Source organism: Amblyomma mixtum, chromosome 3 (genome assembly GCF_055824585.1).
Source record: "Amblyomma mixtum isolate Tamu chromosome 3, ASM5582458v1, whole genome shotgun sequence".
NCBI classification, from domain to species: domain Eukaryota; kingdom Metazoa; phylum Arthropoda; class Arachnida; order Ixodida; family Ixodidae; genus Amblyomma; species Amblyomma mixtum.
The window spans coordinates 98,442,308-98,460,806 of NC_143014.1; the positions used below are offsets into that span (position 1 = coordinate 98,442,308).

Here is an 18,499-nt window from a genome sequence, read left to right on the forward strand (position 1 = left end):
AACGTGGCATACCTGTTCATTCTTCCCATGTTTGAACTTTGATGATCTTTGTGTGTGCATATCGCTCCCTCTGGCTTTTGGGGTGGGGGGGGGGGGTGGTGCTTGCTTGTTATTATATCCAGACCTTTGTTTGACATCCACAAGCCCATATGTGGAGCCCCGCACTCTTTGCAGTTTATTCTAGATGGACTGCATAATGCTAAATGCATCTTCTTGGTTGGATTCAGGTTCCTTCAACAGCAGCAGGTGAAGATAGTGGATCGTCACTGCTGCCAACACCTTCAGAACAAGATCAGTTCTATCTGACAGTGCAACAGCAAGAAGATGGAAGCATGGCCTACCTGAGTGGCGAAGGATTTGCACAAGGAGCTGATATGGATGATGATGTGGCAAGCCTCAAAATAAGTGCTGTGCACTTTACAGAGAGCAGATAATACTGGCAAAAAGGATCCCTTTTTTTTTTTTTTAGCAGTATGCAGCGTGACGCAAAGTTGAAGAGCACAGATGCGCACAAACTTCATAGGTAAACCGTGTTCTTATGAACGTTTGTCATAATTATAGCCAGATCTTCCTTTTTAAGTTTGATGCATGCACCAACAGCATCTGTTTTAATGCAACATACAACTTGTTTACTGTAGACCTCCGAGGTCTGCCAGAGCTCAGCTCAGCCTGCGATCGGGCTTTGACCACGTAGTTGAATACAAATCTCGATCTTCAACAGTGGCTGGTGCAGGCTGTTGTAGTAAACCATGTTTCAGAAAGCTTGTTATATTTATGTTTATCTGCAAAGTAAGATGAGCTTTTGCCTGTCCCTTGCACACCAATATAAAAGAAAAGGTGGGTTAGCCTTTCTTTGAGCCAACATTTCTGCAAAAGAAGGCCACCAAATCTAAGATCTTCAGGAAGCCGTAGTAAAAAAAAAAAAGAAAAAGAAAAAAAAAAGAATGCAGCATGCTGTGATTGTGTGGTGTATTGAAGGTGGCCTTTATATAAACTTCAACATTGTGTGCATAAAAAGAAAGGCCTTCCACAGTAGTGTTGCCTGCAAAAATGCAAATTCATGCTTACATATGTGCTGATTTGAATGCCTCAAAATAGGTGTGGACTGCTGCTGGGATCTTTTTGTTTTACTTGTTAAATGTCATATGTCATATATGGCTGAAATGCAGCAAGTAGTGCTCTAAACAGAAGTGTGCACTATTTGCACTTTGTTTGACATGTGTTCATTCAGTGAACCCCTTTTGGAATGCACATCAGGATTATGGTCATTGTGGTCATTTCTCTATTGCATACTGATGCCATTCTAGCCATTATTTTTTTTTTTCCCCTGCATGCATTAGTGCTCTAAAGCCATTTTGCAGGATTATTTACAAGTGCACCCAGGCAGTCCACACTTTACATGGCCTGCTTGTTTACACACACGAACACACACACACACATCAATTGAAAAGGCACTATGAGCCCGAAGTTGTACACACACGCTTGAAAAACGCACACTTAAAACCATGCTGACACACTTAAAAACATAAGGCTTTATTGACATTTCAACTGGGGACCAGTTGAGAGCACACTGATGAAAACTGGTCCCCAGTCGAAACGTCAGTAAAGCCTTGGCTATGTTTTCAGCATGTGTCAGTCCATTTTATAAGGGTGTGTGTATGTGTGTGTGCGCAGTGATTGTGTGTCAAATGACAAACCAGACTATGGTGATGAAAGAGGATAACGCAGTCAAAATGCAGACCACTTGGAGTAGAGCTCACCTGATAAGCACATGCTATTGGGTGTGCAAAATATAAAAAGAGTGCAGACAAGACAGACAAAAGGCACTAGCACAACACTCTTTGTCCTTTCCATTCATCCTGTCAATGTTTTCCATTTTTAAATGATGCGCCTGCCTGCTCACATCTGCCTTCTTTTGCTTCTGGGTGATCTGTACTCCGACTAAAAATTTTGTGCAGTGCAACTAAAGCCATAGTTTGTGTCAGCCAGTCATGTAAATGAACATACAAATGGACACTGACACTCCATGGCATCAGCCTGGACCCATATGTCATCTGTTTGTATGAGCAGGACACAGACAATGCTCTTTGTAGCCGAGTTTGTGATTAGAAAGTTTGTCACAATACGTCTGCATGAATAAGGTTGTTTAGGTACTTTGTCATCTTGAATGATGTTAAGTTTTCAAATAGCTAAAGGGCATGCTCTTGCATTGGTGAAAAGGGCTATGAACTTGACTGCTGCGCTTCTTTAGTTCATTTGAGTGAAGGGGCTCATCGCACGAAGTATCCCACTAGATGATGCTCCACGAGCATTATTTTCTGAAACAATTTACGAGGCCCAACCGATGCTGATCCCAAAATTATCACTTATAGTGCATCCTATGCTGTGGAATTCGCATATTTTACATTCTTTGAAAGTAATCAGTCAACCTAGACTCACTTTATATGTAGGGGTTTCTACTTTAACTCTTTTCTTACCACAGGAAAACAGGAAATTTCAGGGTGGTGTGTGTACAAATTTTTAAACACGATAGTGTTAAGGGCCCCGTGTCGCAGAAAAGCCGGTGTCATCGTCGGCGGTGTTGGCCGTGAGCGAAAAATCCCAGAAGCATTAATAAATAAGTCTTTCAGGTCGTAGCTTGGATTAGTCTACAAGGTTTTAACTGATTTAGTGTATTGACTACTAGGACATCCTGTCATATACAAAACTTGTCATGCAGGCCTTCGTCGGTATGGAAATGCGGCTACCGCGTTCGCCGGGTGCCTCTGCAAGTTTCTATGCATAACCGGGGGGGGGGGGGGGGGGGGGGGGGGAGCAATGCAAGCACACAGCCGAACTAACTTCACACACTGCTGCTTCAACCAGTTGCTTTCACACACTCGTGCCCCTGCGCCATGGTGTAAAGCATGCGTGAGTTCCCTGGCCATGTTATTATTGTTATTTTGCCATTGTGTTACAAGAAGTCAGCACATCCTAGCTGCAGAAAAACCATGTATCTTCAACATAAGCAGTCAAACTACAGAAGTAAATTTTGCTGTGAACTTTCCAGTGCCTGAGCATGTCCTTTAGCTTTAATGGCACTGCACAGCACTAGTAAGACTGGTATACTTCAATGCACTTGTGTGTTGCTGATCTGTCCAAGCCACCATTTTCTGCAAGATGTTTAGAAAACATTGCTGACAACTTCTCTAGCAATGCCTGTTTCAAGTGAAACCAATCCCCTGGAAGACACTTAGATTGATAACAGGTTCAAAGATGGTTACCTTAAAGTAGCATTTAAATGTTTATATAACCTGCCACTAAGTGGTAAAGGTTACCACTAGCCAATATAGAACAGGTAATTATTACCTGCATGCTGTATTTCATCAATGCATGGCACACACTTTAACCAATTTCTATTGGCTGTTTTGCAAATTTTCCTGTCGAACATAGCTTGCTTGATATTACTTTTGTTGATAATAGGAGGATTGCACTAAAATTGATGATAGCTCTGCATCATCACAACACATGGGGGAGGAAGAGGGGTAGGAGGAACAAAGCTTTGGCCATGTCAACACGGCTGCATCAATTCCATCATATGTTACTACTTTGAGGCTGACCACAGTGAGAACAAGCAGTCCCCCTGTGGTTTAGTGTCAACATGGCATCTTGGAATCTTCCAGTGACCGAGCTTATAGGTCTAGTCTTCAAGGTTGTACATATGTGTACGTAACATTGAATAGATTTCATTTTTGCCAGGTTGTTCTGCACTCATTATATTATTACAGTGAGATGCTGTGGGTTTTAGTTTGTCTTCCATGTTATTGGAAGTAATTCAGTTGTACCCTGCCCTTGTGTACTAAACTGTGAAGCAGGGACATCGCAATCTTTGTATGAAATAAACCTAGTGGGTTGATTATTTTGTTAGTTGGTTGTGTCAGTTTTGTGTTAAATTTTTAGTACAAGTGGAAGTATGTACTTGTGCTCAAGAAGTCCTGTTAATTACACTGTCCGATTCTGGAGTGGCTACCACTTGCTTGCCACTGCTGCAGAAGCCAAAAACATGTTTCACTTTGGCAGCTCAGGCTTTTGCACAACCTTGCATACAACTAGCAAGCAAGTTTTCATGCATATCCAGGTCACGATTGTAAAAGTGTGCAGCTTGTAGACTGTGTATACTTTCAATAGCTGCAAATATGCCAATAGTGTTGGTGCTGTTCCCATCTGAAAAGTTGAGCCGAGGCATTACTGTCCTTGCATTCATGTCTCGCAGGTAAGGTTTCGAGCTTATTTCATACAGTTTAGTACATAACACATCATCTGCCTTAGCAGGTTATGTTGCAATGATGTGTTAACACACTATAGCCATACTCAAAGAAAATGCTAACTGTAGCCACAGTGAAAATAACGCAAAATAAGGCAAAATGTCGCATACAAATGCATATAATGAACCAGATTTGGCTTGGTATTACTAAAATTACACGTTATTTGGCAATGCATCCTCTGGGGAAAAAAGCTTTTCAGTGTTTTTTAGTGAGGAGCATAAATGTTCATAACGGCATCAAGTTGAATGCAAGCTCATTGGTGTAAAAAGTCAGTGAAACAGAGAAAGAATGCAACCAATTGACAAGTTTAGATCTGCTGGAGTGACTCAGCGACTGTGGTTTCCTAATGCTAAGTAAGCACAAGATTGCACGTTAGATCCCATGCATCTGGCTGAAGCAAAAATTAAAAACACCCACGTACTAAGGCTTTGTGCTCGATAAAAAAGATCAGGTGGTCAATATCAGTCCAGGGCCTTTCATTATAATATGCTTTATGACCAGGTGTAGCTTTGGCACTTGGAATTTCAATAATTAGATTTAGAACAAAAAATACATGCAGGTAAGAAAGGGTAAAACCGTGCCACACGCACACAAGAAATGACAGTATTTTTAGAGTTGGTGCTACATGTCCACATTTAACATCATTATACAAAAGTCCTGATAACGCTTGCAGGCAGTCAGAAATTTCACCTGTATATAAACAGTGCTAATGAGTACAATATCTCTGGAATGTTGTTCAAATGTAATGTAAATATATTATTTTCCAGAAAACACCGCTGTTCTTGCTTGACAAGTCGAAAACGTAGCTATAATCTCACATGTTAGCACACAATCCGAGAGTATCTGTCAGCAGTGATTGTAAAAAAGGTGCCCTTCGCATCAAACATGTTGTAGAGATGCCTAAATCATTCGATTGAAAGTCGTGAAATACCCATTTACTACTGGTTGGGAAGCTGAATCATGTGATTGAAAGTTATGAAATACCCATTTACTACTGGTTGGGAAGCTGCTGACAAAGTTGCATGGTTTTCTGTGTGTGTAATGGGGACGATAGTACGCATCGCGCTCGGGAGAATAAGTTGTGGCAACTCAGTAGTAAGGCTAATGCCATTAAATTTTTACATGTGGCGCAGCACAAATGCCATTAGAACTCAAGGCAGTAAGCACTTATATAGGTGGTATGCACTGGCACACAGCCGCACCATAGCCGCTCTGCAGCACTGCCGGAAGATTAGCACTAGGTGTCCTCGGCAAAACCACAAATGCGGCAGTAGAGGGGTGTATGAACTGGGCATCGTTCAAAGCACGGGAAGCTCAGAGTAAAATACTATAGGAAGACCGCCTGAGGAAATTGGACGATAACAGGTGGGCAGCTAAGGTATTTAAATACTTATACAGGAAGAGCGTTGACTCACAGTGGCGGAAAAGAACTAGGAAACCAACCAGTAAGTATGCCGGACACGAGGACGGAGAAAGAAAGAGCATTAAACGACACGTTAAAAATGCAAAAGTTAAAAATTGGATTAATTCAATGGAAAAGAAACATAGTGTAGAACTGTACCGATACTGGAAAAGGCAGATCAGGAAAAAATTTTTCTATGATAACTCAAGAGGCAGTGCCCTACTCTTTGAAGCTAGGTCAGGGTGTCTTAGAACGCACACACATGTGCTGTGTGTGTTAAATCTGTAGAAACTATTGAACACCTCATACTCCAATGTGATGCTATCCATCTGGATGTCGATGCAGGCACAGTCACTCTTCCTGGGGTCCTATACTATAGGGTTTAGAGATAACAATGGTCACGTAAATAAATCTGCGGTGGAAGTTAGCAAAAAGCGATTGGAAGAGTGGTGGCTCAAAAGCTGAGTGGTGACAGAAGGTTATATGTGCAGGAAAACACACTGAAAGAAATTGGTGAATTTTAGTAATTTACAACACAGTTAAACAAACAGACACAAAGCCGAGCATGGTGGCAACTGCCGCCACCCCGTTTCAAAAGGGACACTGCTATCTTCCATCCAGCCTAAAGCTGCCAGTCGTCATGCTTGAGGTGCACGTAGCAGACGAACTCCTGCTCCACAAGCATATGTTTTTTCACTAGTAGCACTGCTGCTTGGAATCCGCATGCACTGGAGATTTGGCCGGTAGTCGCCGGGCGCGATAGCCGCACGTAACTAAGTCGTAAACAAATGCCACTTCGATTGGGTAGCTGCGCTTGTAAGCGATGCTCGAGCCAGTCGAGAAAACTGGTGCAGAGAAGAAAGTTGGTCAAGGGTATGGTTGAAAATTGAAACTGAAACTTGATTTTAAGGAAAGCAAATAATGCAGTAACTGTCTCACATATCTCGGCGGACACCTGAACCACGCCGTATGTGAAGGGATAAAGGAGGGAGTGAAAGAAAGGTGCCGTAGTTGAGGTCTTCTGAATAATTTTGACTACCTGGGGATCTTTAACATACACTGACACCTCTCAATTCAGGAATCGAAGCTCGGATAGTGGTCAGTGATAGCAGCGCTTCCAAAAACAAGGAGAGCCGCATAGTTAGGCACATTCATGGGGAAGAGATCGGTGAACTGGCCACTTGCAACAGTGTCTGCGGTGCATGAACACACAGGGTAAATCTCGAAGAAAAGGCGCCGATTCTGTCTTGTGTGGGAGTCCTCTACACACAAGGCATACACATGACCAAACTAACCATGTTGGAGCAGTCGTTTTTTTACACAAAGGTATCGCAGATTGTCACTACGGCCATTCATAACGCAGCAAACTGGGCTAGGTAAGTCACTTTTGCACTGTGCGCCGTGTTGACAAAATTCAACACGAGAGTACTGGTAGCTGACGCTTAATTGATAGTCCGCGCTTCATCAGTGTCATTGTTTGTGTCGTCTTCTGACAACACCCGCAGCACGTGGTGTAGAAATCAGTGTGCTGTTTTGGAAGGGATCAAGATTGCTGCAGCTGCTCCCAAGCTTGCAGTATCGCGTCCTGATGCAAACGCAATTTCACAGTCCATGGTAAAAAGACTCCCGCCTGTGTGGCCACAACTCCACCTCCATTGAAAAATGGAACACATGCCCCAAGAGTTAATTTCAAGATCCAAAACAGCAAGAGGTGTCATCCTTTCATTCAACTTTTAAGCAAACTTTGATGGCTGTCCTGCACTTGTTGGGGATGCACTTCGTCCAAAAAGCTAGCAGGTCACCCTAACCCCTGCCTGCCCTTGCCTCGGTTTACAAACTTCGCGGTGTTGCGTGACAACGCCTCTGTGGCACTGCAGTCGAACCAGGCTCCGCCGTGTTGCCGGCAGCTGCCAGGCAGCTGCAGGTGTTTCACGCACATAACAGCGTTTCTTCAGTGTCATGTCAGCATCTCGTCTACCGGCGTTGTCGCTCGGCGGCCACAGTTGAGGGCGACCGAACACATGAAGGCATACGAACTGGCGTCTCCAGACTGGGATGTGGGAAGATCGTGGATAAAGGATTATCTCATGTCCGTAGCTATAATTGTCCTATTCATCGGTGATAGGAACCTACTGCTGGGGTAAAGCAGATGGAAGAGGCGCTCCGGTCTTCGAGAAACGGGCCATGTAGCATGAATTAATCCGAAAATTGCTGCCAATGCGTGGCTAGTTATTGGTCCCCACCAATTCCCCACCTACAGTATTGTGCATCTTTATCGTGAAGACTAAAAATTTTCTCACCTCAACCGCTGGCTTGTTTACGCTGACACTGCTCAGAGAACTTGAGTATTGCAGTAACTTTTGTCTCGTAGTAAGTTTGTCAACAGTACCATATGGTTCAGCCATGCATGATGCAAGCCCGTAATCGTCTGCCTCAAAATCGACGAACCGAAAGCCGCCAACTCCGGGTTTTCGCCGAAGCATGCGCCGAAGCAACGATTTTAATTTGAAACGTTGGCCGAAGGGCGTTAGTGGCACCATCTTTTGTTTGCATAGGAAAGCGCCTCGATGCGAAGGGCGCCAAGATCAGCATTACAAGCTGCACAGGTCCTTTGATGGCGCCATAGGTTGGCACACTCGCTCATGAGTGCACTCACACTCATGTCTGTGAGTGGGCATGAGTGCGAGTGAGTGGATGTGAATGTGGGTGGTCATGAGTGTGAGTGCAAGTGAGTGGACGTGAGTGTCGGTGATCGTGAGTGTGAGTGCGAATGAGTGGTTGAGAGTGTGAGTGTAAGTGCGAGTGAGCGGATGTGAGTGTGAGTAGTGGTGAGTGGTTATGAGTGGACGTGAGTGGCAATAAGTGGATGTGAGTGGTGGGTGGACATGGCAGTGAAGTCTGTCGCGTATGTCGCGACGACGATACCCGCTCAGCTATTTTCATGTTGTTGACAGCTGAGGGAAGCAAATAATCACTACTGAGGGTGCTCGAGGCAGCATAATTCATCATGCCAGTGTCTTTAGACAACCGAAACAGAGGATTCCGCTGGCACGGGGACGGCAGTCTTTCGTTGCTTTTGTAGTTCACTGTTGGCACAGGTGCAGGCCCTTTGCAGATGCAATGAGCCGCAAAAAGTTTTATGAGATCCTTTATCGAATTTCGCATTGCCAGTCCTGAAAATATAGACGTCTCTTGCCACGCTCCCCGCACGGCTTGATCTCATATACACAAGAGTTACGATGCTTACTGCTGAAATGACTGTCCGCTTCTCGGCAATAACTATCGCAAGATGGGATCTCGAGTGCTGCAGTGGACTCTTAGGTTTTTTCTGTGCCCAGGTGTGCGCATTGCAGAGCTCTGCTCTGGCCGTAATTTGTTGATTGGGCCGGACCCACACGAAAACCTGACCTACTTGGCCCAGATCTTGAACTGCACAAACCCTGAAACGACGCGAAAACCAAGTACACTTTTCGGTAACTCCAGAGGATGCTTGTTTCTATCATGTACTTGAAGGAGCCCAGCGTCGCAAATCAAGATTGTGGTTTTTATTTTTTGTATGCATAGCATCAGACATGGTGATGCCTTTGACGCCCAAGGAGATATCCAAAATGGTAATATTTTATGTTTTAATTTGCGTCAGAAATGATTGTTTTGTACCGATGGTGATAGTGAAGTTCGCGGTGCTGTGCACTGTTTGCCGCGTCCGGGTTCACGGTAAAGGAATGGCCATTCAGTTTTTTTGTTTTTTTTCTGCCCTCCGTGCAACTGCACAGAAGGATGCGAGTCACATTCGCTACCCAGCGGGATAAGGGGAGCCTGACAGCAAAGGATTCCAAGAATATGGGAAAGGTCAAATCCCCACTATGCACGTTCTTGCGGCGAAGCGGATCCGCATCGTGTCACATGGCTTTTGTCCCACGTCTATGGCGGCGCGCATCGACAGCATGAGGCACAGTCAACAGGACATTGCCACTCTCTCCTTCATAAAAAGAATATTGGAAGTAGTAAAGGCAGATCTGAATGCACACCCATCAGGTTTCCAACAGGACGGAGTTGGTTTAAAATGCCAGTCACTTTGGTCAGGATATCTTGCGCTGCAGCTAACGCAAGCTATCTCAGCTCAAGGTGTGAGGCCACACTGAAAAATTTTTTAAAAATCAGCAGCCAGGATTATATTAACCATTTTTTTTCTGATTAAGCATGTTTTATTCAACTTCTCCAACTATTTAAAGTAAAAAAATTGGTTCAATTTTCGGAGTTAATTTTCTACAAAAATATGTTAAAACTGCTAATTGCGCTCACACTGATAACTAACTACTGGAATGCTGAACTGAGGAAAGCTTTGGCATTTGTGTAGCTGAATGTGTGACCTGTGCAATGAAATAGGATAAATGTAATCCATTCAGTACCGAGAAAGTAATTTTGGAAAACTGAACAAAGTGAAACAAAACATTTCCATATTTATTTTAAAACTAAGCTGTAATTTCAACTCTTTTCAATAGATTCAAATTTTATCCTATTCGTTGTTTATTCCTGTATATGAGGAATTGGTGGCCAAAATTTCATTTCAAAATATCCATTCAGAAAAAAGTTATCACAGCTTGCGTAAGATGAGGCGGAGCAAAATCTTCTGAGAACGTAAAGATTTCAAACGTGTGAAAGATGTGAATTAAAAAAAGCATATACAGGTCTAAAATGCACCAGGCTCATAGCTGGGCCCTCTTGAGGCGCAGTAGAGTCTCCTTTTGTTCGTGTGCCTGCCCATTGTTTCTTCCTAGCCCATTTTGTCTCGTCAGTTGCAATTGCGTTTTTTTTCTAAAGGATGCGTGATTGCGTAAAGAATGGGTTGCAAGCACCCATGCTTTATGTGCTGCATTACAAAAATATAAGGTCTTCATCCCACTGTCCCTTGAGCATTTCTTCTTGTGAGGAGTCTGCTGGCATTGTGAACATAATGCTCTTTGCATTATGTTAGTATTTTCATAGCATGCTATAGCGGAAGCCTCTAGGCAAGAGATGACCCAGGTACAGTAGGATGAGGACGTCGATAATTTTTGTAAAGCATAATTTTTCAGTTACCACAACTGCAGTATTTAAAACAAATTATTGGTCTATGTATAGCCATATTTTCTTTATATAGATGTCTAGACTACGTAGACTGGGGGTACTTATACCATGCACAAATATCAGGTAAATGTCGAGCTGGATGTCTGCACTATGTACTACACCTTGGACCGGACACTAATTTTATTGTTGTACGTACCTAGATTTTTGGTAAACAGTACTAAAATGGATGCCTGGTGGAGGTGTCTAATGTCCAGCGCAAATATCTCACTGACATCCGTGTAACGTTTTAGGGTTTACTGGGATGTTGCCGTGAGGCGAGCACGAACATGCACAAATACAGGCAGCACTGGTCATGCCTCCAATTTGCAGTCAGCAGAAATTTCCAACTTTAAATGCAGTAAGGCAATACGAAATATCGAATGATTGAAAAATGTGGAATTTTTTAATCATATCTCACTTACATTCCCAGGACGTCACAAGTAATATCTACGAGGAGTCTAGGTTAAAGGGACACTGAGGAGAAATTGAAGTTGGCTTGTATCGACAGAATACCAGCTCCTGATTACAAAAACGCCACTCAAACTGACAACAAAGCTCTTGTAACATAGAAAAGAGCAAGAACCAAAATACAGGTATCGCCGCCACAGGCCAAACTCGCAGGTACAAGCGTGATGACGTCATACGACAAAACAGTGTTGCTAGAACCGATGCTTCTAGTAACACTGGGACACGAGAAGAGACGAATCACTGAGGCGCAGCCAATGCATGCGCAAATCTCCTTGACGTCGCCAGATGGCGCCACATACCCGGCAGCTACGCGCGCGCCTGCAGCATCGGGACCAATCAGCGCCTGCTCACCGGTGGTAGGCGGGCTCCCGGTATTCCGCTAACGGTAACAAGGTACACGGTATGCTAAAGGTGTCTATTTGCGAGAACTTCGTTGACGACTAGAACGGGATCCATCGTAACGCTGGCAAAACGCCGGGGCAAACGTAAACGAAGCGACAGCCGCAATAGCCGATAGACGCCTTCAACGTGCGGCCGGTGGTAGCTTTCTTTTCGGCTGCTGCTAGGCCGCTCTGCTGGCCGTCAGAAATCACGGAGTCTGCGTTACGTCATGTGCACGTCATGTTTCACGTCACTTAGTCCTGTGTCGTCATAAGAGAATCCGAAATTTGAATCAGAGCGGCGGGAAAAACTTTCCAATTTCGAATCCAAATTTCTTAGAAATAAATGCATCTTTCGCTGCCGGCCAAGTGGCAACAAAGCCATGAAATGCCGAACTATCGGATTTTGCTATAAAAAAAATATTGATAGAGCTCTCCTCACTGTCCCTTTAAGGCAGATATTATGTCGTGGGTACGTCTCCAGCTTTTCCACAAAAAAAGGTTGGTAAATAAGACGTCTCAGAGATTATGCCTCGGTACGTAGACGTTTTAGACTTAATCCGGACATCTCTGAGAGATTTGTGGTTTGCTGGGCAATGTAACGAGAGTACAGCCGCCATAATCTTGCTGCTAATTGCTTTGCTTGATTCCGTGATCGACGTCTCACAGTGTCGTCATTTTGACGTCGCGCTCTCAAACTTGAGAGCGGTACGTTATCCAGCCCCTCGTATGTGCAGTCTTCATCGCCAGTACTCCTGGCGAAATTTCGCGCTCATGCAGTAAATGCTGAGTGGTGTACTATTACCTTCAAGCAGAAACCAGAAAATTGCTCGTGCACTTGCTAATTAGCAACCTATTTTTTAAACAAGCAGCAGAAAAAAGCGAACAGAGGATATCGGAAACGAGCCGAAGCAGTCGCGCGCGGCACAGCTGTGGGAGGAGCAAAGCTACGGCTACGGCATTGGTCTACGGCTACGGCATTGGTCGGTGCGGGCTATGTTCGAGTTTGGAAAACAGTTCAAAATTTGGAATGCCTCCATGGTGCTTCATCGACTCGAATGTCATCGAACCAAATGCCATTGAAAAACTACGTGTAGCAGCATACGTTCGGCCACCAAGTCTAATGACATTTGGTTGGAAGGCATTCGAAACGGCCGTGTTGAAGGGGTAGAGGAGGTATTGTAGCCTCCGATAGTGTATATAGAAGGCTTGCGCACACGAACCCTGCTGACTTGCTAGGCCTACTCGTCACAGAAGGGGGTCGTCATCGATTAATATATCGCTGGTGAGCGCTGAAGTGTGCGCATGAGAAATGTAGCCACCAGTTTCGCTTATTTTACAGCGAAAGCTTGTTATAAGCTATTTAGGGGGTACAACGACAGCCGCAACGTGTAACGTTGAGCAGGATGCTTTTGAATTTTCGCACTGCGCGGTTCAAGTGTCCACCTACAAAATGAGCCAGGAATGTGTCTTTCCTCAAAACCAAGCGAGTGCTTAGACCACGAATAAGCTTCCCAGTATAGTCTTATGTTCGCAGCCTAGAAACGCTCAGTTGGATTTGAGGAAAGACGCATAACTGGCTCACTTTGATGGTGGACACCTCAACTGTGTCGCGCGAGAAACACAAGCGCCGACTAAAAGCTTGTTTCCTGCTGGCGTTCATGTATTTCTCACGGCGCAGTTGATGTGTCCACCGGCAAGGTGAACTAGTTACGCGCCTTTTCCGTCCTGAAATCCAGCGATGGGACCAGACCACGTCTAGCAACGTGGTCAGAACTGCGAATAAGGCTTGACGGGGAACTAGACTGTCTAATTTGCTTCAAGCAAGCGGGCCCTTGACTACGCCGGAAAGGATTGAAAAGAGCAGTCCATGATGCAGAACGCTCTGAATCAGGCATACATCTGTAGTTGTACGCAGCGCTTTCTAGTCCCGTCCTGCACTCCACCCTCAAGCAATGCATTTCAGTTGTTGTTGACCTCAGTAAACATGGCACATACCCACGCGTCCTGGCCGCGGCAGCCTTGTTTCAATGTTGTCGTCTTTTTCTGTCACTGCACAATTGAGGTGTTCACCGACAAATGAGCTAGTTATGCGCCTTTTCATCACTCAAATCCAGGGGTGAGTCTAGATTTAGAATAACGTTAGACTGGGAACTGGACAGTTGTACTTGCTTCGTGCAAGCGGGCCCTCGAGTCCGTGATGCGCGCAGGGAAAGCGGTCGAAGCGAGACCGCAAGCGGAAGAACGCAGAGTATGCACGTGAGCCCGCACAGTCAGTCGCTTGTGAAACGCCAAAACAGGCCTGCAGCTTCAGACCTCTCGGCCGCTAATGCCAGTCAGGTTTTGCTTGATTAATGTGCTAAGCCGGTAAGCTTGCGTCCACGAGTTCGACATTCTTACACAAAGGTGCCTTTAGCGTCTTTTTGCAAGAACATTTTTTCCGGCTTTCATTACATTCTGTATAATTAACTCTTCTTAAGGCTTTGACATGAAGTAAGGATGGCAAACATTTTTTTCAGCAGCGAATACGAGGAGGCTAGAATCATTTAGGAGGTAAAAGTATAATACAGCAGTAGCAGTTTCATGGCAAGATCAGACTGAAGCTCCACGCTAAGGTGCCCTTCTGTCAATACTAGTAGCTTACTGCTGCACACAAATGGAAATATATGTACTTTGGAAGTCGCCTCCCTCCCTAACCCAGGCCTCCCACTGGCGCCGACTCTATAAACCCGTACTGCGCCCTACCTACCCTATTCTCCTTCATGCCCGCTACCCTGATCAGTTCTCCTGCAAGCTCTGTGGGAAACCGGGATACTTTCACGTCGTCCTACCTTCCTACAACCTCCATCTCTAACCACAGCAACTGAGACTCTCTCTTGGCCAGTTCCGCTGCTACAGACCAGTGTCGGATCGTTACCAACGCCCTGAAGCGGCTAGCGCTCCGAGGGCTGCCTCGTGCCATATAAAGGGGTGGGGGAGAAGGTTGCCTCCCTCTGCACTGCTTGGCAATAAATAGCTGCATTCAATCCGTAGCTGGTTCACGGCATCAATCCTGAAAAAGTGGCGCTGGTGCCAGTGCGGTACAGAACTTGTTCTGTGGTGCAGGTGCAGTTAGGATGCCTTGATGGGCACCCTAGGAGCAGCTAAGGAGCAGTGCCCCTCCTGATAGGTGCAACAATTTTTAATTGTGCGCATGCAGGCAGGTGTTGTCGTCTGCTCGCCATGGAGGTGTTCAGTTCTCGCGTGTATTTTTTGTATGCGGTCACTTTTGTGCCTAACGAGACTTGAGGCGGCCATGCAGTTGGCCATGGTCGACGACGACGACACCGCATAGTTCCTTGTTATGGCGTAATTCTACTCTTCCAACAGTGAATATGAGGAAACCCACTCCTTGCTGTCTTTTGCCACAAATCACTTGTTTGGACCGACCACAGTCGAATTCTGAATTTTTGAAGAACTTTTGGCACACTTCAACGCCCCTATATATTTTCCGATGCCTAGGGGAGGGCGCCCACAAATCACCGGCGAGAACCCGCCTCGCTCATTTAGCAGTTTACAAGCAGTGATTTAAAAAAAAGTATTTCGGCAGCACCACAGGGCTTCCTCGCTTCTTAGTGCTAACCCCGGCGTCCCCGCAGCCGAGCAGAATGGCCAGGCAGCGGCGAACCAGCAGCATATCTGCCTGCATGTGTTGTGCAGCAGGCAAAGGTGCCGGCGCCAGTTGTAGTGAAACACACTCAGATTCGCCCTGCCTGCAGTTTACAAACAGCCCACACACCATTAACTTTTGCGCGATCTGAAAAAAAAAATGTTTTGTGCGAACTCGAACGCACAAGGGCTGCCCGTCATAACATGGCAGCTACAGGACAAAACACACAAAGTTACCTGCTGTCACGCAGATTTCAGCGGCATTTTCTCACAAAATGACATGGACGTGTCAACGACAGTGAAGACTTCCCTCAATTCACCTTCAGTATTTATGAGCATGTTAGCATCGTCTGCTGAAAACCGTCTGCACGTACACAACCTTTCTGCACCTCCTTGCCAGCTGGTGCCGTGCATCCTTGCACTAAAGCGGCAGCCGTGGTGCCGCTTTAGTGCAAGTCGCGGACGGCGGTGCAGAGGGCGCTGTGAATCGAGGTCTTTAGGGTGCCTCGATGGAAAGCGGAGGCGAGCAGACATCAAGGCACCCTAAGGGCTTTGGTGCAGTGCACCATGAACCGGTATGGGAGGTGCAGTGAACCAGAGGTGAATCGAATGCAGTCAATGTTTTCACCACCACCATAAAGGGAAGGGATGACTCCCTGCAACACTCAAAAAAAAAAAAAAAAACCTGGAAGTAATGACATGGCTGCACCTGATACTTGCCTACTTTTTGAGCAATACCAACAATGTTGCTTGCTAACATGCTAGTTCACTGCGTCCTCAAAGCTGTGTATGGTGGAAACTGCAGGAAATGTAAATGTGAATTAAAAGTCCTTTAACTCCTGAAAACTTTCAATCTACAAAATGCACTAAACAGATATGTTGAAGATGTTTAATTAACTGCAAAGACTATTACAGTTTTTACTCCGTAGAAACGAATGCGACTTTGCCTCTAAAATCTTTTTCTTGGCCCATGAGTCTTGTGAGTAATAATCCAAAAATGACGTTCGTCGGGGAGACGTTGCCTTTGCTTGTGCCTTCCATGCGTTTTGCAGAGGACATACCAACGGTCGTCACCTTTCTTGAAGTAGCAATCTTTACACCGCTTCGTGAGAACGTCCATATCTTTAAACGTCCTCACCGCAACTTGCATGGTAGACTCCGCTACAAATGGCGGCCTGAACGCGTTGTTTCGATGACCAATACTTGCAACAAGGGCACTAAAATTTCGTGCCAGTGTACTAGGTTTAGTCTGAAGGCGCGCAAGGAGTGCGACTACCGGGCTTCGTAACAAGAATGTCATGGCCATATGACAACGGGAAGCAGCCGGCGTGGTTTTTCGGTTGCCTGAAAGAGAGAAGAGTAGAGTTCAACACGCATTTCAAGTGCAAAAAGTGCAAGTGGAATAAAATACAGAGCAAGGCGCATGCTTTCTGTGCCTAGACAAACATAACAGAAAATTGGAATTTGAGACTGAGGAACGTGACCTTCGGAAAGCGTGTCCGACTGCGAATTTTTCCGAAGCCAGGAGGGAAACGAGACGTTCAGACATGCGCACGTTCGTCTGGCGCACTGCTTCGGGACAAATAATTTTTTTCGTTTTTGTCGTTTGTATGCATGTACGTGACTGCGTTCGAGCGCCAGCACTACATCTGAAAACAAATATGGACAGTTGCAACGGTAAACGCGCACCGTAAAATGCCTCTCTCGGTTAAACCGCTCGCTTATTCACGCTGGAATATCCCAATTCGATGAGAATTACAAATCCAGGTCGCCTGCAGCATTGGCGACTCCCCCATAACAAGCAGTTTTCGCATAGTGCGCGTTTAGTGTTGCAACAGTCAGTGCGTGCGTTAAAATTTCGCTTTCTCTGCTGCGCAGAGCACTGTTCAAGCGCACTAGACAAGCCTGCTCATGCCTGAACAGCCTTGCTCCCTTAGCTAGCTGCGGTACAGTGGCTAGAACTGTAGCTGTGGAAATTTCGGTAAGGATGGTTGCTCGACGGCTAATAAAACTTGAGCAGCATTTCCACCTACTTGCACTGACGGTTCTACACTTGCAAAGGAGGCTAGGATCCCTGTTGCACTTCAGCTTTTACAACCACACGCCGGCATGATTAAACTACAGTGAACTAGAATATTGGGTAGTGTGCTCACAGGCCCGCTCGGGGTGACCCCGCCGGTGTCGACAGGGCGCGGTGGCGCGTGGTGGCGCTGCACGCGTCTTCACGGGTGAAAGCGAGTGGCGCATTCGGCTGGCGTCGCAGTAGCCGTGGTAGCCGCGCCGACAAATTGAATTATTATCGCAACATTCGCGTGTGTGTCATCGAAATGGCTCGGCAGATCTTGAATGGAACTTAATTTCTGGCATGTGCACATGTTTATTTATTTCTCAAAGTTCCACAAGGGACATTGCATGAGGGGTTACATGAGCAACTTTTATCAGTATACGCTTGGCACGCAGGGATGATCACGTATTGTCACTCGTGCCTGCAATGTTTCCTTGCAGTTACAACGCACTGCGTACCGAGGGGTCATACAGCTTTTTGTCTTAATACTTAAAGTTAATAGTAGTAGCATGTGGTGTGGCGGAATTTGATTATATGCCAGGGACAAACGCGGAATGGAGAGTGTGTCGGCGGCAGCAGTTATTTCTATTCGCAAGGAGCCAAGCTGCAGCACACATAACACAGAGGGGCAGGAAGGTAGAAGGGAGACACATAAGTGAGCGAAAGTACAAGGAAAGGGGGGGGGGGGGGGGGGGGCATATACATTATTTAAAATTAGCGCTTTGCGCTAAATACGATCGAGGCACGCGTACCGAAACAATTTCGACACAACAGTAACTGACTTCACATTTTTTTGAACAGCTATGCAGCATCCGCTGCTATTTAAAAAAATAAAGAATGAGGCAGATTTGTCATCACTGCATGCATTTATGCTCGCTCATTTCGCCTCTGGCAGCGGTGGCTCGGATGGCGCTCGGCTGCTGATCCGAAAGACATGGGTTCGAACCCGGCCACGGCTGTCGAATTTCGATGGAGGCGAAATTATAGAGGCCCACGTACTGTATGATGTCAGTGCACGTTGAAGAACCCCAGGTTACAGTGAGTTGTACCCATGTGGTGGAAATTTCCGGAGCACTTCACTATAGCGTCCCGCATAGCCTGAGTCGCTCAGAGACGATAAAACCCC

The 18,499-nt window shown here is 45.7% G+C and overlaps 1 protein-coding gene and 1 long non-coding RNA gene across 6 annotated transcripts in view; one reads left to right on the plus strand and one right to left on the minus strand.

Moving 5' to 3' along the window:
- The window catches only part of LOC149351105 (uncharacterized), a 123,701-nt gene extending 120,916 nt beyond the window's left edge, over positions 1 to 2,785 (plus strand). For all 5 annotated transcript variants that reach the window (XM_089580348.1, XM_089580344.1, XM_089580345.1 and 2 more), the window contains one exon: positions 228 to 2,785. In XM_089580348.1, the coding sequence (XP_089436474.1) occupies positions 228 to 434 (207 nt within the window). In that variant the 3' untranslated portion in view covers positions 435 to 2,785. The remainder of the gene's footprint in view (positions 1 to 227) is intronic.
- A 13,398-nt stretch (positions 2,786 to 16,183) lies between these two features.
- LOC149351106 (uncharacterized) lies at positions 16,184 to 17,993 on the minus strand. Its single transcript, XR_016290519.1, has 2 exons — positions 17,342 to 17,993; positions 16,184 to 16,652 (listed from the first exon to the last, which is right to left on the minus strand). It is a non-coding gene; the product is annotated as an uncharacterized LOC149351106 (long non-coding RNA).
- Between the last annotated feature and the right edge of the window lie 506 nt (positions 17,994 to 18,499).